The 27,640-nt window shown below is 38.0% G+C and overlaps 1 protein-coding gene across 2 annotated transcripts in view; it reads right to left on the bottom strand.

The window, feature by feature from the left end:
* The window catches only part of Gel (Gelsolin), a 90,680-nt gene extending 63,828 nt beyond the window's left edge, over positions 1–26,852 (bottom strand). For both annotated transcript variants that reach the window (XM_090377685.1, XM_090377676.1), the window contains exons 1-3: positions 26,712–26,852; positions 2,558–2,632; positions 70–138 (exon numbers count right to left, since the gene is read on the bottom strand). In XM_090377685.1, coding sequence (XP_090233811.1) covers positions 70–138; positions 2,558–2,632; positions 26,712–26,780 — 213 coding nt within the window. In that variant the 5' untranslated portion in view covers positions 26,781–26,852. The remainder of the gene's footprint in view (positions 1–69; positions 139–2,557; positions 2,633–26,711) is intronic.
* Positions 26,853–27,640: the final 788 nt, after the last annotated feature.

Genomic DNA, 27,640 nt, shown 5'->3' with positions numbered 1-27,640 from the left:
TGGCAAACACTATTACTATTTTAATGAAATATATAAAAATATTTTATCTGCAATTCTTTATCTATCTACCTGTGACGTGTCCTTTCCTAACCAGAAATGAATATCCCAATCCAATTTGCCACTTCTTGATTTCTTTGTCTGGAAGGAAAAAAATAAAATAAAATAAAAGGTTTGTAATTGTCCAATATTTTTAATATGAGATATAAATAGTGAAAAATTATTTCAGAAATCAAATCGCCTTAAAAACTAAATAGATACTACTGTATTACTAAATAGTAAATTATGCTAGTAAACAACTGTTTATATGTTTTGTGTGAAAAAAAATTTCTTAAGTTATCATTTTAAAAAAAAAAGGAGAAAAAAACTTTGGTGAATGAATTAAAGATCAATTTTATTACACTCTAAGCTACTTTAGTGGTTAATAAAGCAATATTAAATATTAAAATGGACAAACATTGTTTACCCCTTTCATGGAGGAAATTCCTAAATGTATGTGCACCTGGCACACATTGTGATGGGCTCCAAGGAGCAACTTTTTTTGTAGAATTTTGACATTTTGTAAAAATTAAAACTTTTTACATAAATGATTTTAAAAATTAATACATTCTTATTCTGGCTTGATTGTCCAACGTTGTGAAAGTTGGATTTACCTTTCCTTGTCAACACCTTATTTTTTGATGCAATAATATCATTTATTTATTTATAAATATTTATTATAATTTGAAGGAATTCTATCAACTTCTGGAACTGAATTCCAGAGAATTTCTTCAAATTTGAGCTTTTGCAAGCTCAAATTGGACAACCATGGCTAACAGATGTATAAATCTGGCATCGTCAGCAACACAGCATATTCTGGTTTTCAGAAAGTTATGCATATAGCCAAAGTATGTAGAGCATAACTTCATTTCTATTAATAATATATTAGCTCTAAACCCTACAGTTTCCACAGAACATTAAGTCGTTGTTGTAGTTATTTGGTTTTTAGGAGCATTAGCAACTAAGGCCATATTGCTCCGGGGATATGTGATGGTCATTACCTGACCTTTCCGAATCCTCCGTATTTGGTGGTCATGGGCTCGAACCCCGGTCTAATCAAGAGGCTTGTGCTACGCACTGCTGCTCCTGCCCACCTGGCTGCGCAGGCGCCACAGAACATTAAGCCAAAACAGTGATGACATACAGTGTAAAACAAAAAGAAATAGGTATTTGAAAATTATTAATAGAAAATAATCATTTAAATATTTAAATGCATAAATTTGACACCTTCAATGCATTTTTTTTAAGTGTGGCCAGTCTACTTTCCTTCTGCCCTTGTATAGTTGCTTCCCCTTGGAGAAATATTCAAAACTTTCTGGGTTTTTGAGGTTCTACCGTAATATAATGCTGTGTGCTTACACCAAAGCAATACTTCCAGAGTATATACCATATTTATAATGCTGCTTATGCATGAGTAATCGCAAAACATATTATATACTAACTCAAGCAAAAGTTATTATTTTTACATGATAATTGATCAAGAGGGATAGTGTGACAATTACTCTCTAATTATTGTGCTGACAGTAATGTGTCACTATTAGTATAATTGGAGCAAGAGGAGCTGTGTTTCATGGAATCAGGTTCTGCAAAATACCGTGCTTTAAAATTGATAACAATTAATGAATAGCAGTTGTCTATATATTACTTTCAAACTGCCCTTTATAAAGGCAGTTTGAAAAGTTCTTAGCCTAACATGGAAGCTCATATTGGAATTTCCGAATTCTGGTTGTCGTTATGGCTAACAAGAGACTGCTATAAGTGAACAACCAGCTTACTGTGTGGAGATATGTATAAGACATGTTAAAACATGTCATGCTTTGTCACATTGCCCTCTGTTATCGCACCCTTGAACAATGAGCTTGATCTAGATACCTTTTGAACAGACCTTATATATATTCCTACAGACCATTAAATTGATATTAATAACACAATGAAACTTGCACCACCAGTTTCTAGGATGAAAGCCTTTTTGGTGAATAGTGATTATTTTAGATGCTCTCACAGGAGTCTAATGGAAACAAGAAGTCCTTGGTGGCCATACAACTGGACCACTGCCACCAAATGCACCTTTATTTCAAATTTTTTCTACAGGGTACCCACACTTTTCTTAATTCAGTGTTGAAAGAAAAAATGTTTCAGTCATCCCAATTAGATGGATATTTGTTCTACTCTTTCTATACCTAATTATGTTTCCAAATTACATCCTGTCTTATCATACCTTTGCTTGGTTTTGAAATTTGCTTGTATATCATTATGAGATTACAGTGAATAATAATCCATTAATTAACAAGGTTCCCATAACAATAAAAAAAAAAAAAAGGTAAACAGAAAATAAAATTTTATTACATTTTATTTTGTATCTTATTTATTAAATTTGTAGATAAAGTCACTTTTATTAAATACTTATATATGGAAAATAAAAAATTAATTCTTACAACAACAACAAAAAAACTTTAACCATTGAGACATTCATTATACATAGCATGAAAGTAAGTTAAAATTACTACTACACAAAACTTACACTGAGTAAAATGTAGGAATCACCAGAAAAGAAATTTCCATATTGGGATGGATCCACTGATTTTACTTCCATATTCTAAAAAAAAAATATATATATATATAAATGTAAAAAAAAAAAATTACACACACACACACATATATATATATATATATATATATATACACACACACACACACATATATATATATATATATACACACACACATATATATATATATAAAACATATATATAAATAGTAAAAATCAATCAGTTAGTTCTAATGAAACTACACTTTTCTACAAAAATTTTAAATTAGATTTATTGGTAAGATGGGATAATATTTTTTATAAATTTTGTACCCAAGTCAGTCCTGATATTCAAATAGTGACATCTCTGAATTCCTTGCTGAATTCTGTCATTGGGCCACGGTTTGGTATTCAGAAAAATGGAAGATTCAGAAATAGATTCCAGAAGGTTAATTCCTTTGCCATATGGAGATACCACGGAAGAGTGATTTGTGGAAAAAAATGTTCTTGAAGGTTTTTGAAGGAATTTTTGTTCTTTGGCTGGTTCTGATCCCCCAGCAAGGAGATCAGGAGACATTTTACAGCACAAATCCCCTCTGAGACATTTTACACTACAGGTTTTCATATAGATTTCATGGGATAGGGATTCCATGAGATTTTTAATTAGAGAGAATGTTCTTTATATGATCTTTGTTGTGTTTGTTTTTATTTTTTAATGAAAGAGAGGCAGATAATGACAAAATTACCATATTGTCAGGTCTGCCTTCATGGGGGGGAAATTGACAACTCGTTTTGTATAGTTGTTGAAGATCACATGAGGAGCGGAATTCATAGTTTTGCCTCTGGTAATGCAGCAAAAAAAGTAAGGGATGAGGTTTTTGAGATACAGTAACGCTATTTTAATATGGATTAAAGTTCACTGCCTAGAGCAGTGATTTTTCAAAGGGAGTTCCTTGGAACCCTGGGTTTCTGCAAAGGGATCCCAGATGTTCTGCAAAAGTTCCATTAATTCTTTAACACTAATTTTTTTATTTAATTTGGACACATGTATTACTTTTTTAAAATTTATTGTTAAATATTATTGTTTTGAAAGACATTAGGGTTCTGAAGAAGATTTAGAAGTACAAAAGGGTTTCATCGCCAAAGAAAGGTATTAAAACTGCTGCAAAGATTTACTACAAGAACCATGAGACCATTGTGAGCTAGTTATTCCTTTGAAAGATTATGAAATTATTCCTGTTAAGATAGTGGCATAGTATTTAGGTGTCATCTGTGGTTTCCCACATCTGCACTGCATGTACTCTGTGATGGAATGCAGAACTACTTCATAAGCCAGAAAAAAGTATAGTGTCTGGTTTATGCAGTATTGTGTTATGTTCTGTTGTTGTGTCTCTGGCTACTTGGCTGCAGGGCCCCTAGTGGGAACCTATGTTGCACGCCACCACCACTGGGAGGTGAGTCAGCTGCCGTCATACTCTGGATGATCTCCGCCAGGGTCACCTGAGCTTTCTGGGTGGAGACCAAATAAAAATTATGGGGAAGATAGTACAAGTGGTGGAGTCAAAGTAGGCAAAAGGAGGAGGATGAAGGAAGGAGGCATCCTCCACCTGAAAGAAGAGGTGGGAAGGGAGAAGCAGGAATCACCCCTGGTCTGGGAGCCCACCGAAGGCCAGGAAAAGGAAGACAGCTTGCAGAACAAGGGAGGTCTGCAAAGCTGGGTAGGTGCAATGGGAAGTGGTCTGAGTTGATTGCTATCAGTTCGGTGCCATCATTCTTACGAGGAAGATGTCCAGTTGGGTGTTCATTCAGTTCTGAAAGTGACCGGTGATGAGGGAAGAGCAGAGATCATAGCAGTTTCAGGAACGTCTGGTCTGGATGTCTATGTTGTGGGGTCAGACATGGAGAGATGATACCAATGCCTTTGAATACTGCTGAGGCATATCTGCTAAAAGCTAAAAATACTTCTTTTTATTTTAACAAGTTGCTTTCCAGACTTGAGTGTGGTTAAATTTAGATCCAGTAACAGTTGATTACATAGGTCCAGGTTACACGAGTGCATTACGTGGTGCCAGTCCTCCAGTTCTCCACATACACAAAGGGCATTGTTTACAAGCCCAAAGTCCTGAAATCGCTTTTTGAATGACCCATGTCCTGTCAGAAGAAAGGTAGTATGTAAATTAGGGAAGAACCAGCCAAGTCTTTGTTTGTTGAGGTAGGAAACACTAGGTAGAAATAGCTTGGTAGTACTGCCTTTGGTGGAATCATCCCAACAGATTTGCCAGAGGGAAACAAGTTCCTGCCAAGTACGCCGGAGTTCTTGTTTCGGATCTGCATTGACAATAGTTTTTATCCCCAGGAATTCAGTTTTTTTTTCTTTCTGATAGCATGTGAAAACCCTGTGAAGGCCGCTTGGAGGTCAAGGGGATATATCTTGTAAAAATTGGAGTGCTGCTGTTGATGTCGTTTGTACAAGCCCGAGTCATTTGTCAAATCTTATGTCAAACATAAGATTGACAAATGATGGAACCATACGGCAGCACCGTATGTTACGAACGGTACAAAAAAAGCTGAATAAATGCACCTACTAGGTGTATTACATCCGAAATTAATGGAAATTGAACCAAACATAAGATTATAAATCAACCATACATGTGTCTGTTTTTGTGAAAAACATGATATGGTATGATAAGACTAAGACATGATATCACTGTTAATGCAACAGAATGTCTCAGATGGAATATACCTTAATGGACACTTGGAAATACACCAGTGAACATTAGGGTACCACAGATAGAATGCTGAGAAGCACACGTTTAAAGTTTCTCAAAAATAGTGATATTAAATAAATGAAACCAAAACTTTAGAATATTTATAAATTGAATAAAATAAAAGTAAATAAAAGTTGCCCTTAATTTATATGGCAAGTTGGCAAATGTGTATTGCCTGTGGAATTCACTTTTCAGTATTTCACAAACATATACCTATTATTATAAAAATATTTATGTCAGGGTCTATATTTTTTGTATGTTAATCTAATAAATGCATTTCCAAAAAATATTTCAGAAAATTATGCAGGTTATTTTTTTTTAAACAGAAAACTGATTATACAGGTCCTGATGAAAGTAAGGTTTACTAAAATGAAAAAATGACAAGACTACACTTACCCAATATCAAAAAAATCATAATAAACAGGTGTTTTATTTATGAAATAAAATTAAATTAATCGTTGATGTTCAGCAGCAATATTAATATGATGTTTCAAGCTTAAATGCCAAATATTTGAAAAGCCAAGCCCTTTTGTTCTTAAAGAGACCATACACCCAAACCAATGCTAAATGTATTTATTCCAGCAGAGTCAATAATTGTTCATTTTTATTTTAACATTTTATCTCTTAAATACTTAAATGTATCTATTTACAGAAATGGGTGCATTTAAGTTGGAAACTCTTAAAAATTGCAAATCTGGCAGGAGATTGATAAACATTATAGCTCATTATTTTCCATTTCTTAAACAGCATGTGCTAGAAGAAAGTGAACATTTTAACGAAGTTTCATATAAAAAAAAAGTATGTGACTGATTCAAAAATAAGAGAACAGAATGAGCCAAGAATTCCTACAGATGTGAAGTGGATTGAAATGTGCTTTATAAAAACAGATAGTCAGATTTGCTCTCTCTCTACCTGGGAGAAATGCAATCACTGAACCATGGTTGATAATGGACTGGAACACACTGGAATGCTGTCTCTGCTAGTAGGGATAAGGAGGTGATTATCCCATTGTATCAGGCAGTGGGAATTTTAGGAAGGACATAGAGCTGTTGGAGTGAGTACAGAGAAGGGCAACAAGATAGGTAAGGGGAACAAAGGGATGCTATTACAAAGAAAGGCTTCAGGTCTGCAAATTGCAGCATCTGGAAACTAAGCACCCACGAGATGATCTGATTGAGGAGTTTAGGCTTTTGAATGGATTGAGCAAGCTCAGTGCTGATGGGATTTTTCCTCTTGCTCAGACTACACATATGAAGGAAGCATAAATTCAAATTGAGGAAGGACAGTTGCAGAACAGATGTGTGGAAGTTAGTGTTAACATTAGCATTAGTAGAGGCATATCACGCAAGAAAGCAAGCTTATACAACATCAGCCAAAAAAAAAAAACATTTCATACATCCATTTGCTGTAAACGTTTGTCCAGTTCTTCCTTGAATTTATTTAAGCTATCAACTTCTACAGCGACAGATGGAAGTTTGTTCCAGCAATCAACTACATGCTAGCTAAAGGCAAATTTCTGCCCATCTATTCTACAACTGTCTTTCCTCAATTTGAATTTATGTATGCCCCCTCAGCTTTGTAATCTAAGCAAGAGGAAGAATTCCATCAGCACTGAGCTTGCTCAATCCTTTCAAGTCCTTATACACCTCAATCAGATCACCTCACAGGTGCCTAGTCTCCAGAGGCTGCAATTTGCAGAATTTAAGTCTTTCTTGGTGAGTAACCCTCCATTCCCCTCACCAATGTTGTTGCCTTTCTTTGTACTCATCCCAGCAGCTATACCTCGTTCCCTCCTCCCCTCACCAATCTTGTTGCCCTTCTCTGTACTCGTCCCAGCAGCTATATCTCCTTCCTAAATGAGGCCCCAGATCTGTGCTCAATACTAAAGGTGTAGCCTAATACAAAGGGATAATCACCTCCTTTTCCCTACTAGCAAAATTCCTGTATATCATTGACAAACCCCATGACCTGCTCTCACAACCTGTCTGCACTGCTCGGAAAACTTCATATCTGACTGCACAAAGGGCATTTTTGAAGTTTATCTTTGGCCAGCAGGTGTTTGATTGTTGGAAGAAACTTTCATCTGTTGTTTGTGGAAATTGATAGCTTAAATAAATTCAAGAAAGAACTAGACAAATTATTGGTAGGAATAGGTAGGTGAAATGGGAAATGTTTTTTTTTTTGTTTGTTTTTTTGGTTGTTGCTGTATGAGCTTGCTTTCTTGCATCATTTGCCACTACTAATACCAATGCTGTCTGATTAAAATAGCTTACTAACAAGCATTCCATTTCAACTCTAGCACTGAATAAATATTTTTGAGAATGAATGATTATATGGGCAACAGAAAACCTCAACTCACAATAAAATAAAAACTTTTATAAATTTAGTTTTTTTTTTTATGTTTTTTTTTTAATTTTGTTTGTAGTGCATAAGCTTTATTTCCTTACAACTTGTGGTCAATATGGATACTAAATAAAATTATAATAAGTATAGTCAGTAATACTTTAAATTAGTATTTTTTAAATATTTGTCATTTTATTCAGTTTGACTTACTCTTACTACTTTTGGCTACTTTTTTTTTTTAATATGGCATTTGAATGCCATATTAAAAAAAAAAAATGATCCTGCCGGCAAGATTGTTTATTTTTTAACATTCATTATTATAATTATTATTATTATTATTTGTTTATTTATTTATAATCTGCTATTCATTTTATTGAAATGTTTAAAAAAAAAACTGAAATTATGCTTCCCCCATCTCATCCCCACAATGGCTATTTTTAAAATGATTGGTTTATCCTCATTTCCTACAGAATATGTTATACATAGTACGTGGTAGTTGTTGCTCATAATCAAACAAAATGCTTACCATCAATATTTATGACGAGATCCTTGCTTTATAATAGAAAACAATACATAAAAATAGTTTAAAAAATGAGCAAAAGGTAAATGCAAATTACGAACTGCAAGAAACAAAACATAAAACATAGAATGTTTTATGTTTTGTAATTTTGCAGTTCGTAATTTTTCTTTTTACACTCATCACTTTTCTTACAAAAGAGTCTTTTAAATGGCAGATCAAGATTATCAATCGCATATTCCCTTAATATTCTTTTTGTTATATTTAACTTGCAAATTTGTCGTGCTTTCTTTAAGTAGGATGATTAATAACCCGATGAAAGGTTCCTGACATGCGAACATCTGTCCTCACTAATTTGGAAAACTTGTGATAGGGCCGGCTAGGGCAACTAGCTATTGCGCAAAATATTGAAATAGTTGCTGACCCATAAATCATGTTCACAACGATATCACGAATTTTTCCGTTCAGACAATGGCGACTATGGAAAAATGCAATTTGTAGAATTGAATTAGTAGTAACGCATCTAACAAGCTGAACTTCATACATCTCAAGTGTGTCGTTAGGCCTTCGTGAGCACGAAACCGTGTTCACGAAGGCCTACATCCGAGAATCTCTGGACTGTGTGAAACATCAACAGCTGCGATCTTCGTGTTTGCACAAAAGTTGTGAAACACTGTCGGAAGGAGCATTTGCTGCTAAAAATAACGCCTTCCTTCGCCACCCGTTCATCGGTGTGTCTGAGCACCCTGCGATGATGAAAAGCACAAAGGCATATGGCCCGTACAAATACTGGGGTCTGTCACGTTGACATACAGATAGCCAGTGCCATAGCAACTATCGTCTGTGACAGCCAGTCCTATTTTATACTCCGATATAGCCCCAAGGTGGCTAGAGGAGCTCACTTCCTCACCGTAGCTGTTTTGTTTTGGTACCCACTATACTAAATAGCACCACAGTTAACAATAAGTTGAGCAGTTTTTATGGAAAGGGACGGATTCAGTCCCGAAACTTACTGGGGGCCGCAAACCAACACCCTGGACGACAGCTCTCTAGCATTGACGCTTGGCTTGCTCGATTTATCCTAATGATTTTGTGACTGTAAAGAAATAGTTTCAGTAGTGTTGCGACACATCAGAGCCCCCACAGAGAAGAGAGTACCCAAAGCGTGTCTTAAATGGTTAAAATACAGCAAAGTGAAACCCCCAAAACCAACGACTCACTTGAACCTCTGGACCACTGCACGCTCATCACTAAGATAAAGCATACAATCCTTAGAAACGAAACGGTAACCTTATAAAGTTGTCCCCCATCTCCGTACTTGTTCTTGCTAACTAATTTTTAACCGTTTCCAGATGTGCACTAGCTGAAAAGGTTGTGATCACAAAAAAAAGTGAAAATAATTACACAAGCGTTAGCCCTCCTGAGTAGCACAGTGAGAAGTATTGAACCATTGAAGTCAGTGGCGGATTTAGCACCTGATAGGACCACGCGCAATTCAATTTTGAGGTCCCCCTCTAAATATTTTCGGTACCACTACAGTGTGCATTCTACGCGCACGTTTTTACTATAACACGCGCTCTAGATTTGGTGTTCCGAATTTAATCATTTTGGTTGTGCAATTCTTCCATACATATTTTAACTAATCTTTAAATGAAAAAATGGCACAACTAAGCATTAATGATAATACGTATTCTACTTCAGATTCACTTAGTTCGCATAGATATTTCATATAATATGTAGGGATATTCGCATAAGAGTTTACTAACTTCTCATATTAAATTATAATTTTATTCAGTAACGGTAATAATGATGAGTATAAAAATTAAAAATGAAAGAATTTTTTTTTTAGACCTGAGATTTGAGGCCCCCACCCTTATTTAAGAGGCTCCAGGCGCGCGCCTCGTGCGGAAATCCGCCACTGATTGAAGTTAATTATGAGAGCATCCTTGGACTCGGGAGGATTCCTTTGGACTTGAGAAGTACCAACCCGCCATTAATACAAAGGCAGTTCTAATAGCGAAGTTGGCAACTACAGACTGGTTAGTCTGACTTTAGTGGTAGGGAAAATCTTGGAGGCAATGATTAAGAATGCAATCCAGGGACATTTAGATAGATATGGCATCCTGAATAGCATGCAACGTCGTTTTGTTTTAAGGAAAAATCATGTTTAACCAACCTAGTAGGCTATTTTGACGCAGTTGTTCATGAGCTGGATGTAGGGAACAACTTCGACATAAACTATTTGGATTTTCGCGAGGCATTTTCCACCCGTCTGTGATACGAGGAATTTTTATGGGTTTTTTTTTTTCACAACGTGGCTAGTTAGTGAGTCTCGTGTGAGAGTTGCATGTTTTTATTTTTTTTCTTCCGGTACTCGGGTTTTTCGGCCAAACCGCCTAAACAATATATGCAATATAGTTAGAATCAAAAGAAGCGTTTGAAGGCTTTTAGCAGGTATGCCCTGCAGTCTTTCAGAGGCGTTGGTATAATCTCTCCACGTCTAACCTTGCAAATAAGACATCCAGACCACACGATAAAATAAGATAAATTTTCTGTTTATTAAGATTATTATTATAATACCACTCTTATACCACGTCAAATTAATAATATACAGTAGTTCATTAAGCTATTCGACTAAACTACTATACATTAAGGTGGCTTTTCAGGTATCTTACCGATACTCATCATCAGACCATGCTGTTGGGGGAAAAATAGAAAAGGTTACAAATTTGAATATATTGCAAATATAATTACCGATATTACAATTACCAATATTACGATTACAATTTCTACTTATACTCTGGGATGACCACACGGTCAGAGGAGTTCACAAGACAGAGGGAATACAAGAAACAGCCCCGTATTCAGTCACGGGCTAGAACCCCGGTCACTCAAAGCACGGGTATTTATGCACCCTCGCGCATGAACATTCGAATACAGCGGCCGTAAAGTAAATTTTCTGTTTATACTCCAACACGACCACACAGTCAAAGAGGTTCAGAAGACAAACCACTGAATTCAGCAGTCTTGCCCAAGGCAGACTAACTCAGCCACAGTTTGAAAAAGGTGCATAAAAATTCCTCATGTCATCGAGGGGACTCGTACTCTGGTCTTTTTGACCCGTTGTGGACGGCGATTCTTCCAACTGTGCTACCCACGAGGGCATCGTCGTTATGAAGTAATGGTTAACATGTAATTCCAATAGGGAAACTAAAAATTCTGGGCTTTCCCTACGGCTGCTCCCTGGTGGCTAAGTGGCCTGACACACCCAACAACTACACAAAAACAATCCTTGAAATACTGACTTTTATTTACTGTCCTGTTCTAAATTGAACAACATTATTAAATTAAGCTCAATTAAATTAAATTTAACTAGTATGAAAAATATATATATATACAGCATAAATAAATATATATATATATATATATATATATATTTATTTATTCATTTATTATTTATTATTATTATTTTTTTTCAATCTTTATTCTTCACCTCTTTCACGTCAGACCCATTTAACAGTATTACTGTTAAAAACAGGAGTTCGGGTGAAGATTGACGTAAGCCTAGGGTTTACCCCGACACAGTATACACACACACACATACTTATCTTGGACAGGTCATCAGCTATAACAACGATAAATGGCTGGAAGTCAAGAGAAGAATAAATTTCGGATGGATAGCATTCAGGAAATATATCCCAATTTCTCTGAAACGTAAAATCGACCAAATGTATACTCCCCACCATGACTTATGGAAGTGAAACATGGGCACCCACCCAAAAGATTGGAAGAGAAGCTGAGAACTACACAGCGAAGAATGGAACGAATTATAGTAGGAATCAGACTGTTAGATAAGAAGAGAAACTCATGTATTAGGCATCAAACTCAAGTAAAGGACATTATTATCAAACAAAGAACTGAAACGGACTTGGGCAGGACAAATAGCTCGAATACATGATGACAGATGGATTAATAAATAATAGAATGGTACCCAACAGGAGCTAAAAGAAAACCTAGAAGACAACAACGGAGATGGACAGGTGAAATTCAGGAGTTGGTGGTTAGTAAATGGATGGCCATTGTACAAAACAAGGAATTGGAAAGTTGCTGCAGAGGACCTCATCCTGCAGTGGATTGAATAAAGCTGATGATGATGATGCTCCGTGTATAGTGTCTGTAATTTGCGTGTTCTGCGGTCGATTTTCTGTTTTCTTGGGCGAAAAACCCGAGTTTCCAGTAGAAAAAACCATGCTACCATCCCTTGAGACCGACTAGCTCAGCTACGTTGTGAAAAAGTCCCATAAAAATTCTTCATGTCATCGACGGGACTCGAACTCAAGATATGTTACACTCGGTGGGGGAGAAGAGGACGGCGATCCTACCAACTGTGCTACCCACGATGGCTCAAGAAAAAGTAACTTTCCCAGTAACTGTGATAAAAAGCAACTTTGAAAAAACAATGGTATGCTGCAATATGTCGTCTATATGCAGTACTCATCCTATACTTTCGACTGTCCAACCTTATTCGAAGCTCATGCTGGAATTCAAGTACATTACCATTTGATAAAACATTTTTCACAAAAAACACTGTTCAGAGAGTGCGTCATTACTCCCAAGTGTTATGTGTGCTGACACCAAATTTTAAGTTAAATGCTGAGATAAATATGTTTATAAGAAATAATTTGTTGTTAAGTTGTTAAATAATATAATACTTAATTAAAATATTTCAATTGTGATACAAAATTACACAGATTAATAATCGTACGAAAATTTAAATTAATAGTAAAATTTTATAGCTAAATTTATAGTTTTATAATTTGTAATAATTTCCTGATTACAATAAGTCATTGAAAAGAAAAAAATTATAAAAAAAATTAAACACTGAAAGTATTTTCGGTGGGCATTTGGCCCCGGCCCTAATATTACGTTATACGTTCCGTCCCCTGTGAAATAAGCGCACGACTATTTATAGAAACAATTTAAAAAGTACCGCTTTAACCAATTATTTATAATTTATGGCGTCAGGAAATGTAATCCTATTAAGAAACATTTGGTTGGAAGTCCATTTACTCCAAATATAAGACTCGTTCATTAATTAATTTCCAAGAAATGCAACAAGAGTCCTGTTGAGTTTATATAAATTTAAACACCACCCCATTGATCTCAACGCCATTAAACAATCTATATCCTGATAGCAACAGGAAATAAAGCAACCCATTGTGCGGCCTCTGGCGGTAATTTACCAGCTTCGAAATAATTAATTGGTGGTAGCAAAAGTTGCAGAGAACCGCATCAAACCTGTAACAAAGAGTAGTCTTTTCTAGAAAAAAGTGTAAACATGCACCAGTGGGCATGTCTACTCAGTTCCTGGATTTCCTGGTCTTTATAAACAACGGGTTTTGCATAAAACGTAACCTTGAAAACATAAAATATTTGTGAGCTCGCAATTATGCCATGGAATTGGTTATGGAGGTCTATAAAAGGAAATAAATTAATCAAATGATTTCGCAAATGAACTTTTAAAATAATGAGCAATTGGACTAATGGAACGAGACTTTCATAATTTATTTAAGCTTTGCTGAATTATTACTAGTGGTGGGCAAATAGTTCTGAGAACTGAGTATATAAAACGTGTTAAAAAATTTATAGAATAGGTTATTTTGGTAGCTTAATGTCTTATAAAATACCATGAAAAGTATTGTAAGTCTTAAGAAATTTAAGTTTTTATGTTGGTAGGTGGTCGTAGAGTTATCAGATTTTTAGCCAAAGATGGTAGAAATGCTAAAGACATCCATGAAGGAATTACTAGAGTGTTTGGGGACGCATATGGTACAAAGGTTGGCAGGATTGTTCATGATAGTAATGTCAGTGTGCTACTGCAACAGGATCTAGAAAATTTAGGCAGATGGGCTGAGAAGTGGCAACTGAAGTTGACAAATGCATTGACAAATGCAAAGTACTGCATATGGGTAGAAGTAACCCCAGAGAAACGTACCAACTGTCTAGTAAGTAATTGTGAAGTCAGATATGAAGTTTTCTGAGCAATCAAGACAGACTGCCAGAGCAGGTCATGGTGTATTGTCAAGGATATACAGGAATTTTACTAGTAGGGAAAAGGAGCTGATTGTCCCTTTGTATAAGGCAATGGTCAGGCCACGCCATGAGTACTGCCTACAGATCTGGAGGCCTCATTTTAGGAAGGGTGTAGAGTTGCTTGAGCGTGTACAGAGAAGGGCAAGATTGGTGAGGGGTATGAAGGGGTACTCTTACCAAGAAAGGCTTAAGTTCTGAAAATTGCAGGGGCTGGAGACTAGGCACTTGCGAGGTAATCTGATTAAGGTGTATAAGACCTTGAATGGGTTGAGTACGCTGAATTCTGATGGGATTCTGGGATTCTTCCGCTTTCTCAAATTACGAACCTGAGAGGGCATACATTCAAATTGAGGAAAGACAGTTGTAGAATAGCTGTGCAGAAATTTTCTTTTGACCAGCGGGTTTTTAATTGCTGAAACCAACTTCCATCTGTCGTCGTGGAAGTTTATAGCTTAAAAAAAATTCAAGGAGGAACTAAACAAACTTTTAGAGGGAATGGATGTGTGAAATTGTTTTTTTTTTTTGGCTGATTAGCATTAGCATTAGCATTAGCATTAGTAGAGGCATTTGATGCAAGAAAGCAAGCTTATGCAGCATCAGCCAAAAAAAAAGTAACATAAATAAATAAAAATAACCACTTCCACTTCACCCCTCTGTTCGTTCGAAATACCTGTCCAGCTGAGCCTTAAACTTATTTAGGCTATCAACTTCCACGACAAGGGATGGAAGTCTGTTCCATCCACCAACCACCCGCTGGCTAAAGGCAAATTTCCGCACATCTATCCTACATCTGTCTTTCCTCAATTTGAATTTATGCCCTCTCAGGTGATTTTTCTGAGCTAGAGGAAGAATCCCATCAGCATTGAGCATGCTCAAACCATTCAAGGCTTTGTACACCTCTATCAGATCACCCCGCTGGTGCCTAGTTTCCAGACACTGTAATTTGCAAAACTTAAGCCTTTCTTCGTAAGAGAACCCCTTTGTCCCATTCACCAATCTAGTTGCCCTTCTCTGTACTCGTTCCAGCAGCTCTACATCCTTCCTGAAATGAGGCCTCCAGGCCTGTATACAGTACTCTAGGTGTGGCCTGACCATTGCCTTATACAAGGGAATAATCACCTCCTTATCCCTGCTAGAAAAATTCCTATATATCATTGACAATACACCATGAGCTACTCTTGCAGCTCGTCTGCACTGCTCAGAGAACTTCATATCTGCCTGCACCACCACCACCCCCAGGTCCCTTTCATTCTCTACCACTGTCAGTGTAGTACCACAGAGTTGATACGTTGCACTGGGGTTGCTGTTTCCCATATGTAGTACTTTACATTTGTCAATGTTAAACTTCATTTGCCACCTCGAAGCCCATCTGCTCAACCTTTCCAAATCCTGTTGCAGCAGCATAGTGTCAGTAGTGTCCTTGACAACCCTGCCAACCTTCGTATCGTCTGCAAACTTGGACATTAAGCCTGATATACCATCATCAATATCATTTATAAATACAGAAAACAATAAAGGCCCCAATACTGAACCCTGAGGGACTCCACTAATAACATTAGTCCACGATGAGCAGTGTCCATTGATTACCACTCTCTGTCTTCTCCCCCTCAACCACCCCTTTATCCATAGCAGCAACTTGCCTCCAATGCCACACTGCTCCAATTTGTGCAGCAGTCTTCCATGTGCAACAGTATCAAAAGCCTTTCTAAGATCCAAGTATATAATATCAAAGTTATTCCCTGCATCCAGTTCTTTTGTGACTGCATCATAGTATCCAATCAAATTGGTCAGGCAAGACTTCCCCTTAACAAAACCATGCTGTGTCCTAGCTATAACTGAAGTCTTGTCTAGATGATCCTGCAGTGCTTCTTTCACCAGTGCCTCCATTAATTTTCCGGGAACAGAAGTTAAACTCACAGGTCTATAATTACTTGTGTCAACCTTTGATCCCCCTTTGTGAATTGGGGTCACATTTGCACATCTCCAGTCAATGGGTACCTCCCCTGAGTCCAAGGAAGCTCTCATAATTATGGCTAAGGGTTTGCTTACCTCCTTTGCTGGCTCCTTTAATATAACTGGATAGATCCCATCCACCCCAGGTGCCTTTCTTGTGTTTATCTTCAACAATTTCTCCTCCACTTTGCTCTCAGTTATTACAAGATTCTCTAGCTTACTGCTAGAGTTGAATACACCTCTGGCATTCCCCTCGCTGAATAACTCCTCATGTGTGAATGTCAATGCAAAATATTCGTTTAGTTTGTTAGCTACCCGAGCAGGGTCATCAACAGTTGACCCATCGATCTCAAGTGGACCAATCTGATTCATCCCCTTCCTTCTAGAGTTTACATAAGTAAAGAACTCTTTGCTGTTTTTCTTCGCATCCCTTGCCAAGGATCTCTCGTAATCTGCCTTCGCCTGCCTAACCTCCTTTGTAACTTGGTTACAGATCAACTTGTATCTATCATAGGCGTCCGTGTCACGTGTTAATTTGTATGTATCCCATGCATTTTTCTTCTCTGCCATATGCCTCATTAGTTCATCTGACAACCATTTAGGCCTAAACCTTGAACAATATTTCTTAGTTGGTATGTAAAGCCTAGTAGCCTCCACGATAAGTTCTTTGAATGCTTCCCATTTTGAATTTGCTGTTGGCAATATCATCAGTTGATCCCACTGTATAGAATTTAAATACTGTCTCAGTCCATTGTAGTCGCCTTTACGAAAGCAATACCCCTTCCCTTTACCCCTAATGGTAGTTACCTCTTTGAGTAACTCCCACTTCAGCACACTGTGATCACTGCCACCAAGTGGTTCATTTATGTGCAGATTCTTAATGCATGAAGAATCACTACTGATAATCAAATCAAGAGTATTACTCCCTCTAGTTGCCTCCCGAACATGCTGATGTAGAAAACAATCATCCAATAAATCCACAAAAGCCTTGCTACTGTGTGAGTGACCAGCCCCCAAATTCCAGTCAATATCTGGGAAATTAAAATCCCCCATTATAAGACACTCTGATTTACTGGCCCACTCTATTTCTCCGAACAGTTTCTTATTATACTCATCAGAGTCATTAGGCCTATAGCACACTCCTACTCTCAATTTTGATCTCCCAATGCTTATGTCACACCAAACTGACTCGACACTGCACTGTCCAGCGATGTCGACTGGCTTCACTTCCTTGGATTTTATGTGTTTTTTAACTAATAGCATAACCCCTCCTCCCTTCCTATCCTGTCTATCCTTTCTGTAGACATTGTACTCCCCAAATTCCAGTTCTGCATTTCTTATATCTGTGTGACACCACGTCTCTGAAATCCCCACAATATCTGCCTTTGATGTTTTGAGCAATACCTCAAATTCATCAAATTTATTTACTAAACTCCTAGCATTGGTGTACACACAAGTATACATGCACCTGTTCTTTTTCTTAGCTACCCTAACACAACCCATGTGTTTACTTGTACCCCAATGATTCCCAGCAGTCTCTGAAATATCCTGCATCTTATTTTCCAGGCTGCGGCTCATTCCAATAGAAATGATGCTACATAAGTCCATACGCTTGCTTTCTTGCATCACATTCCTCCATTACTATTACTATTATCCAGTTATGCTACTGTTGCAAGATGGTCAGCAGAGTTCAAAATAGGACGGAGTCAGTTGATGATCAAAGGTCCGGTCGGCCATGTGAAGCAATCAATTCCTAAACAATTGGCATGGCTGAAGAAAAAAAAAAAATCTAGAAAACAAAAGAATTAAAGTGACTGAACATGAAAAAGCACTTAAAATTTCTATGGATGCATTTTAACAATATATGAGCATTTGGTGTTTGTGCAATGGTTTCCATTCAAACAAGAGATTTTAAAAATTTTGCTATTCCAGACAGAATACTTTTAACGATTAAATTCATGATTTTTTGTAAACTCCTGTGACTTAGTGATCGTGGCGGATCCTGCCAGAAAATAAATAAACATTTATTTATATATTTTTATCCCACTTGCTGACTGGCGATGAAACTTGCTATGCAATGATCATGAATCGAAATTAGAAAGCATGCAGTAGAAGCACAAGAGTTCCCCAACCCTGAAAAAGTTTAGAACCCAATCATCAAATAAAAATGTGTCAAATCAATGTGTTGGGACTAAAAACAGCTGTTGGTGCTCAACCTGAAGATTTTTTCTGAAGGATTAAATTCTGCAGAATTAAACACAGAAAATGTATTGAACTTCTGGGTGAATACACTGAAAACTAAAATGAAATAAAAAGAGAATTTTATACTCCTCTCTCAGAACGTTTTGACTACCCAAAATTCCCATTATCAACAAGTCGTGGAGTAGCAAACTTCTAACACACACTCCAACAAAATTAGAAATTGTCAGATAGCTCAACTCAAAGAAATTTTATGACGTATCTTCCGCGTGTCACCCCTCTGGTGTTTATTTCCTCTTGCGTGGGTATAGCCCAAACAGTCAGTGTTAAGGCGCAGGCGAACATGTGTTGACATACGCAGAAACGTCATGGGTGCCGCTTACAGATTTTCAAGGTTTCCAGTGAAGACAGTCATAAAAAGTGACAACAGCAGTAGATAAGCAACTGAAGGCTACTGGAGTATTTTGACTCACGTTGCTGAAATCATGAAGAAAATACATTTCTTATTAGTTCCTCTTGGTGTTCATTAGAGTGAGTCACGGCAGGTACGAAGGGCATCTTGTTCGTTAATACCATGATCACGTAAACGAACTCTTTGTGCAAGACAGGTTGTTTTTATTTACAGAAACTAGGTCACAAATTAGCAGGATCTGTGCCTAAAAGCTCAGATGACTACTAAGTTACGACAACATTTCCACGTGAGCAGAGAATTAAAATGCTTCCAGTGTAACCTATAAATAAAGTGAAAACATTCCTGCAACTGTCCACTAGTTTGAACCTTGGCGAACAAATAATAAAAGCCATTTGACTAGTAGCCTGTTAGTGCTGTTGCTAATTAGCCATCTGGTAATCTCTAATGCAAATAGGAAGTTGAATAATATGCCTCACCCGAAGCGAGTTCTCACAGGTCAAGAGTTAGTTATAGTTCTAGTGGACTCCTGATAACAATTCTTTCCAGTGGCAACCCTATGCAAAGTTGAAAGACGACTTTCTTGTAGAGTTGACGCTTTTGTTTCTTGCACAATCTATATTCAGAGCAAGTAATATCCACTCGGATGACCTTTTTATGGCAGATAAAGTTAGCTGCAGACGGTAATTTTAAATCGGATTTCGTGTAGTAGTGGTGTTTATGAGGACCGGAAACAGGACATTCGATATAAGAAGCCAAGGTAACTCAGCCATAAAAGTATATGGAGACAAAGTCCCTAAATTGCATGTTTCCAAATAGTCGAACGGTAAAGTTGGTCAGAAGATAAGTCCACTCTTATGTCATGTAGATTGTAAAACACCAATGGCTGATTGTTATTTCATTAGCTCAAATACCCAAAATAGGTTGTAAGAGAGTATAATTTGTCAAAACACTAAGTTCTGGTCTAGCTGCCAAGAGTGTGACGTTGAGTCTTGCATAAAGTTTTAGTTTTCTTCCTAGGTAACACAAAAATAGTTTCCGGAAGGGGTTAGTGCGAAAGTTTCTCACTGAATTGCAAGCAACAACTGAAAATTAGAATTTTCTTGAATGGAGAGAAAACCAAAAGAGTTCTCACTTATAACAAACAAATTTTTAATGTGGCTCGCGAATCCTTATGAGTTTTCTTAGAAGGTCCTTTGGTATAACATTTTAAATTGCAGATAAAAAGTAAATTTGTAAATATGGCACAACTGAATCACCATCATGAAATATCTAAATAATAAAATAAAATCTATTGGACATAACTTAGAAGGAAACAAGGCTTCATATTAAGAACATAAGCTCCAGTCCATTTCGGAGGTGTACTGCAGATTGGAATTTGAGCACAGAAGGTTGTTGTTGTTGTTGTTATTGGAGGTTTTACAGTGCAACGGCAGCTAAGGGCCATTATGTGCCACTCCCAGAGCGTCTCGGTACACACACTTTGGAGACCGTCAGACTTCATTTAGGCTGCTAGACCCAGTACATATAACAATCTGATTGAAATCATTTCATACTGATTGCTTATAACCATTATTCAATGCACATTACTAGGCTTTGTTAATAACATTATTAAAAGTATTCAAAATTATCGCAACAACTAGTCCAGGATGTGTGTTAAGCGCCAATGCAATTAAGACTATAAGGCGACAATATATTTGTAGCCTTAGTTGCATTAGTTGTGGTCGATTTGCCCATTTTCTGGAAGAAAAATCAAAGCTTCCGGTAGGAAAAACAATGCAACTGAGACAGACTAACTCAGCCACGTTGTGACAAAGACCATCAAAATTCCTCAAGCCATTTAAAGGATCCGAATTAATAAACATTGATCACTCCAGCTGGCTATGCAAAGGGCTGAATAACATCTTGCAATGTTTTTAAAACAAGTTTGTTGCTCAAGTTGTATGAACGAAGTCTGATAATAAATTAACTAGATTAATTTTCTGAGCACGATCCTCAACAGGGGTTAGATGATGCTTCTTGGAAGACATATTGCGTAATATATTATCCTATTTGCACTGATGTGGTGAAAAAGAGAAATATTCAAAGCAGGGAATCAAACCGAACTGAACGTAAATTGGACAGCAGGAGTGGATTTGTTTGCGGTGACGTAATTGGACTGAGGATTTGGAAACAGGTAGCCTGGTCTGACAAATCTCAATTTACATTCTTTCATAACAAGTCATTTCTACTGTACAAACTGAGTGAGATGGAAAATTGTGAGGGAAATGTTCTCATGACACGGATTGAGTCCACTGCTATATTTGAAATGACAACAGAATGACAACACATTAACAAAAAAATTATATATATACGTGTATATATGATGCAACATCTGCAAACACGTAATTTTTAACCATGAGATGCAACTTTCAAGACCATAATACGAATCTCAATAGGGCTAGATTTGTTTGTCAGTGGTTCGATGAAATTGATGAATTCAATCAACTTTTTGGGTAGCAGAAACCCAGAAGAACTTATCAACTGTGGGGTACTACACTCAGGGTAATGGAGAATGATTGTTGTTGTTTTGGTTTTTAGGAGCATTAGCAACTAAGGCCATATTGCTCCGGGATATGTGGTGGTCATTCCCTGACCTTTCCGCATCCTTCATATTTGGTGGCGACGGGCTCGAACCCCGGTCTAATCAAGAAGCGTGTGCTATGCACTGCTGCTCCTTCCCACCTGGCTACGGAGGCGCCTATGGAGAATGAAAGAGAGATCTGGGCATAATTGGGCAGTCAGACATGAAATTCTCTGAGCAGTGCAGACATGCTGCCAGGATAGCTCATGGGGTTTTGTCAATGATATACAGAATGCTAGCAGGGATAAGGAGGTGATTATCCTTTTGTATAAGGCCATGGTTAGGCAGCATCTTGAGTACTGTATAAGATATGAAGGCATCACATTAGGAAAGATGTAGATCTGCTGGAACTGGAGAAGGGCAACCAGATTGGCGAAGGAACAAAGTTTTTAGGTTTTAGTTCTGCATATTGCAGCGTCTCGAGACTAGGTACCTGCGGGGGAGATCTCATTGAGGTGTTTTGACTGGATTTAGTAAGCTGAATGTTAATGGTATTCTTCCACTTGCTAGGACTACACACATGAGGGGACCAAGCCAAAAACATTTATAAAATCATGCTTAATAACTTAGTAGGCTACTTTGGCAGTTACTTATGAGATGGATTGAGGGAATGACTTCGATATAGTTTATTTGGATTTTAGTAAAGCATTTGACTTGGTCCCTCATGAGAGGTTACTGTATAAGCTTGAACAGGTTGAGATTACTGGTAAGATTCTAAGATATATTGCTGGGTGGCTACAGGATAGTGATTAATGGATATTCCTCAGGTTGGTAACGACAGGAGTGGTGTTCCTCAAGGATTGGTTCTTGGACCACAATTGTTTCTCATTTTCATATATGACATCGACAAAGGGATAGAAGGCGTGATGTCAAAATTTGCAGATAACTTAAAGATTGGCAGGGTCGTTAATGATAAATGCCCAGCAGCGCTCCTTCAGGATGACTTGAACAGACTTCAAAGATGGAAGCTATATTTTAATGCTGCTAAATGCAAGGTAACAGCAACGCAAATAAATTATACACTTGGTGGGGTTGAATTAAAAACAGTGGATGAGGAAAGGGGTCAGGGAGTTACAATAAGGGCAGATGTGAAGTTTTTTGAACAGTATAAACAGGCAGCCAGAAAAGTTCATAATGTCTTACTGATGATTTATCGAACATTATACAGATATGGATGTCATACTCCCAGTGTATAAGGCAATGGCAAGGCCACATGAAGACCTCATCTGAAAAAAAGACATTGAACTTCTTCAAAGAGTCCAAAGACGGGGAATCTCGCACGGTGAGATCGGCAAAAGGAGACGACCATACGAAGAAAGATTCTGATTATGTGGGCTCCAGAGATTGGAAACCAGGCACCTCAGAGGTGACCTGATTGAGGTTTATAAGGCTCTGAGAGGGGTTAGTGAAATGAGTGAAGGCAGAATTTTCACTGTTATAAAGAATTCCAGAGCTAGGGGCATAAATTCAAATTACAGGGGAAGAGGTTTATACTAGATTGTAGGAAGTGTTCTTTTAGCCAGCGAATCGTTGATTGCTGGAATACGTTGGTTGCCTTCGCAGATAGTTGATCCCGACAGTTTGAATAAATTCAAAGGTCAAATAAAGTTTATGGAATTAGAATAATGAACAAAGAGTATAAGTTTAGCAGTAGGGCAAGATATTTTAAAGGCCGGAAATGAATGTGTATACAAAGTCAAAAGAAGTGTTTTCATAAAAGAACAAGTTGTTTTGATATTGCTTTAATTTCAAACAACAAATGACATCCCAAAAAGTCTGTCATTTACTTAAAAGTTGAGGCAATGGATAAATAGCAGATTAACCTTCTAATGATGTAATGTCACCTCTAAAAACTGTTTCGCGAGGTTTATTTTCGGGAAGCGGAAACGGAAGTGCAAAAAGTGATATCTGCTACCATTTCATTGAATCTTTAAGAAGAAAGACACTAAACGAAATAAGTTAGGTTTCATATCACTGAAGGTGTAGTTCTCAATTGGCCTTAAATGCCTTTCGATTTTCAGTTTAATTTTATGTGTAGTTCAGTAACCTGAATTACAAAGAGCGGATGTGACTCATGGAATCGTGGATTTAGCAACAAAGGCGGATTTCTTGTTAAATTTCATCATCTCATGGATTATAAATTGGTTAACAACGCTGGCATCTAAAAGTTAAGCAATACACATACAAACAATTGTATAATAGGAAAAATCAATAAAAAAATACACTGTCCTCAAAAAAAGTATCCAGACACTAAGTGCAATGACGTCTGTTTCATATTGACGTCACTCCACCAGTTTGGCCACTGTGCCACCCTGCATAGAACAGTGTACAGTTGAACTATAAATGGAAATGCCGGATTTAAGTAGTTTCTGACTCTGTTTTTTTTTTTTTAAACGCCCTAAACGTGAGGTCATGGAAGTTGTTGTTGGGTTTTAGGAGTAACAGCACTAAGGCCATGTTGCTCCGTGTATACCGCCTGTAAATTGGGTGTATTCTATGGTCGATTTTCTTTGCTGGACGAAAAACCCAAGTTTCCGGGAGGGAAAACCTTGCTACCCTCGCCCGAGACCGACTAACTCAGCCACTTTGTGAAAAAGGACTATAAAAATTCCTACCGTCATCGATGGTAGTTGAACTCGAATCTTTTCCACCGGTGTGTGGGGAGGAGAGCGATACTACCAATTGTGCTACCCACGAAGGATTATGGAAGTCCCTCTGGGAGAATAGTAACTGCATTTTTGGGGGTTTATGAGACTTCCGGGTCCTGGGCAACTGCTCCATTGCACCTCTGTAAGTTCGGCACTACCGATGGGGACGCGTTAGTCTGGATTGCACCGATCTTAGATCGTGGCACTGACACTTGGATCCATCACTATGACCCGAAAACTAAACAAATATCGAAACAATGGAAACATGAAGAATCATCCCACCCAAAAAGGCAACCAAGTGTTGTTGCACGTTGCTATAAACAATTCAAATGTGGAGGAAGAATCACAGTGCACGATGAAAAAATGCGAGGACGTCCAGCCAACTGTTGTCACAGAAGTGCTACTCTTAGGAGATCGCCGTATAACAGAGCTCCAATTTCATATAAAGTCTGGAGAACATCATCCATCAGTCATCATCATCAGCCATTTTCAATCCATGCAGGATGAAAGCCTCTCCAGCAAACAGTTCCTTCTGTTTTGAGCTGGCCATCCATTTACTACCCACAAACTCATGAATTTCATCTATCCATCTCCGCCTTTGTCTTCCAGGATTTCTTCTAGCTCCTCTTGGGTACCATTCTGTTATTTTTTTAGTCCATCCATCAGTAGTTGCATATAAGTAAAGTGTCTGCTAAATGGGTTCCCAGCCTTCTTCTGATCCCTTACCAGAAGAAGGAAAAGGCAAAATGTGCACATGAAATATCGGTGTGCCAGGAAAAGCAAGAGGAGTTTTTTTCACTGATAATCGCTATGGATGAAGGTTGGATCCATCACTGATTCAAAAGCTGTACGCCTGCTTCAGGATAATGTCCCCACGCATTCTTGGCATGCATTGTGCCCACGAATGGGGGGGGGGGTTGAAATACTGCCTCATCCCGCTTATTTCACCGACCCCTTGCATCCTCGGATTTTTTCCTCTTTCCTACCCTGAAGTCCTTTCTTCTTGGAAAAGACTTTGCTGCTAATGATGAAGTGATTTCTGCTGCCGAGCTGGTGGATCTGTTTTGAACCCACCCCCCGGACATGTACCCTGTGAGATACCCAATTTTTGTGCAATACTTTCTTCTTGGTGGGGAAACTCTGATCCAAATGGCTACATGGACCATATGCGAGTTGCAAAACCTGTTGAAGCAAATTAAACGATGCAGGTGTTGAAAGGTGTGGGGTGTTTGTTCGCTGAGTAAGTACGATAAGAAAAAAGAAATGACAAACGCTGCTCGAATTCGGAACGAATCATTTCCTCCGGGCTTGCTAATGTCACCTACTCGTACAATCACAAAAGAGGTGGGAGTGTCAGATACGCACGTGCATATCGTTTAAGCGGAAGTGACGTCACCAGTAGAGGTTTGTAGCGATTAGGGTGGTCTTAGTTCTGTTCGTATCGTGTACTGGCCTCAGCTTGTGCATTGTTGACATCTTTCGTAGCATGACCTCACTCCATCTGCAGTGTGGAGGTGGTGTAACTAGCCCGGAATGTTTCAGAGGGCGCAACAATCCGCTTGCACCATATTTCCTTGCGCATTTAGTATCGCTATTTTGGTCCATGACAATATTTGTCACCAGAATTTCTCTAAGAAAATTACGCATTCGTAGTCATGGAAACGATTTCTGAAGAAATTAAACTCTTAAGAAATTGCGCACTGTCCCGTGGAGTCGAATTCGATAGTCAATTGAATGACAGTAGCCTTAATTATTTAAGAATCCTGGTAATAACTTAACCAGTGGAATTGCAAACAACAAAGAATTTTCCTTTTGAAAAATTAACGGGAGTTAATTTGAGCAATTAATCTCAACCTCAATTATTCGCAGAAGAAAACCTGCATATTATTATCCAAGAACGTTCATATGCAATTAGCCCCCCTCCAATAATGGATCTTACTTGTTATCTCCCTCCTCCCCAAAAACATGAATATTGGATTTGTCCTCAAGAAATATTTGCTTTTCGAAGTTTCATAGAAACCACTAAAAAAATGTAATATTGTCTTTACGTGGCAAGAAATGTCTAATATTCTGACCACCCCATTTTTATAATTACACGTTATTTCCACTACTATCCACCCACCATTCACCCTCCCTCAAAACAACGAGTAACCTAATCCCTCCCACAATCCTATCCCAATTTAAATTGGAGTAAATTCTAAAAGAATACATAGACTTTCTGTAATTATTCTCATATTAGATGGGGATGCACTCTCTCTTCTCTCATACACTCCCTCATTCTCCCCCCTTTAGGAATGTAACCACCCCACAGTGGCCCCCAATTTTGGACGCTAAATGCGAATGTCTCTGCGTGCCAGAGGGATAACGGAAATTGCATCCCCCCATGTAGGGCTAGACAATTTTAAAACGATTTAAAATGGATGCCAATTATCTGAAGGGGTGTGGGTGGTTTAAATCAGTCGGGGGTGGTTTAAATTTATTCAAATAGTACAACATGAACACGCGCTTGGGCCAAACATTTCTGATTTTGTCGCAATATGACAAAACAACCCCGGTTATTTTATCGCATCCGTTTCCATGACAACCGACACTCACCTCGATCCTCCAGATCATCAGGCCGGGTTCTTGACCGACGCCTTCGTAAGCTGGGTCCATAATCGTCATGTTTTCGGCGGCACGGAGAAACGCAGAGAGAGAGAAAACGAAGAACGCACGGACGGCAATACAACTCCACAGTCGTCTGCTAAACAGCGAAGCGATGATCACTGGCGTGCCCGACGTGCACGTGTCTGGAAGCTGTCGACCAATAGCGTTGAAGCGGCGGTGACTAGCCGTCTGACCTTGAAACGGAGAGTCGTTACCATAGCTGCATTGAGGAGTACCAACAGAGTCTGCGAGTGACGTCACTGGCAGAGGAACGTGCATTTTATGAGTCCATTGAGGAGGTGGATTCCCTAATGTATTTCCCTCAAAAGACGCGTGCGGCCTTTCTGGCTTCATTTATGGCCGTGGAAACACCTGCGGGAAGTGGAATCGTGAACTCGCCCAGCCGATGTGGTAATGTTGAGTCTTAAAACGTGGAAGAATCTGTTTAAGGCTTCACACATTCTTCCAGTCTGTTTATTGCTTCTCACTCCAACTCCACAGAGTTACATGGCTTCTTAGGACTCATCTTCCCCAAGATGGTCACTTAGGATTCGTCTTAAGATAGACATTTTATTAACAAGCCTCCAAAAATATACAAACAAAAACATGGCACGCCAGTTCCAATATCTTGTTTACCTGTTTGTTCAACATCAGCTTAAATCATTTATTGTTTACGTATATTTTCACCGGGGCAACCCGTACTGTGTTTTGTAAATAAACGCTTGTTTATTGTATAAATTAAAATGCAGAATGTGTTTCTTTATTCTGTTTTATTCCTCTTTTGTTCGTCTTTCGAGTTTTTTGCATCAAGGGAACTAAAGTAATTAGGGTCAGTTTAACTACTGGATGAAAAATCGGAGTTTGCTAAAGAATAAACT

Source organism: Mastigoproctus giganteus, chromosome 1 (assembly GCF_048544385.1).
Source record: "Mastigoproctus giganteus isolate SK-2022 chromosome 1, ASM4854438v1, whole genome shotgun sequence".
Classification (NCBI taxonomy): domain Eukaryota; kingdom Metazoa; phylum Arthropoda; class Arachnida; order Uropygi; family Thelyphonidae; genus Mastigoproctus; species Mastigoproctus giganteus.
This window is presented reverse-complemented; position numbering and strand designations above follow the sequence as displayed.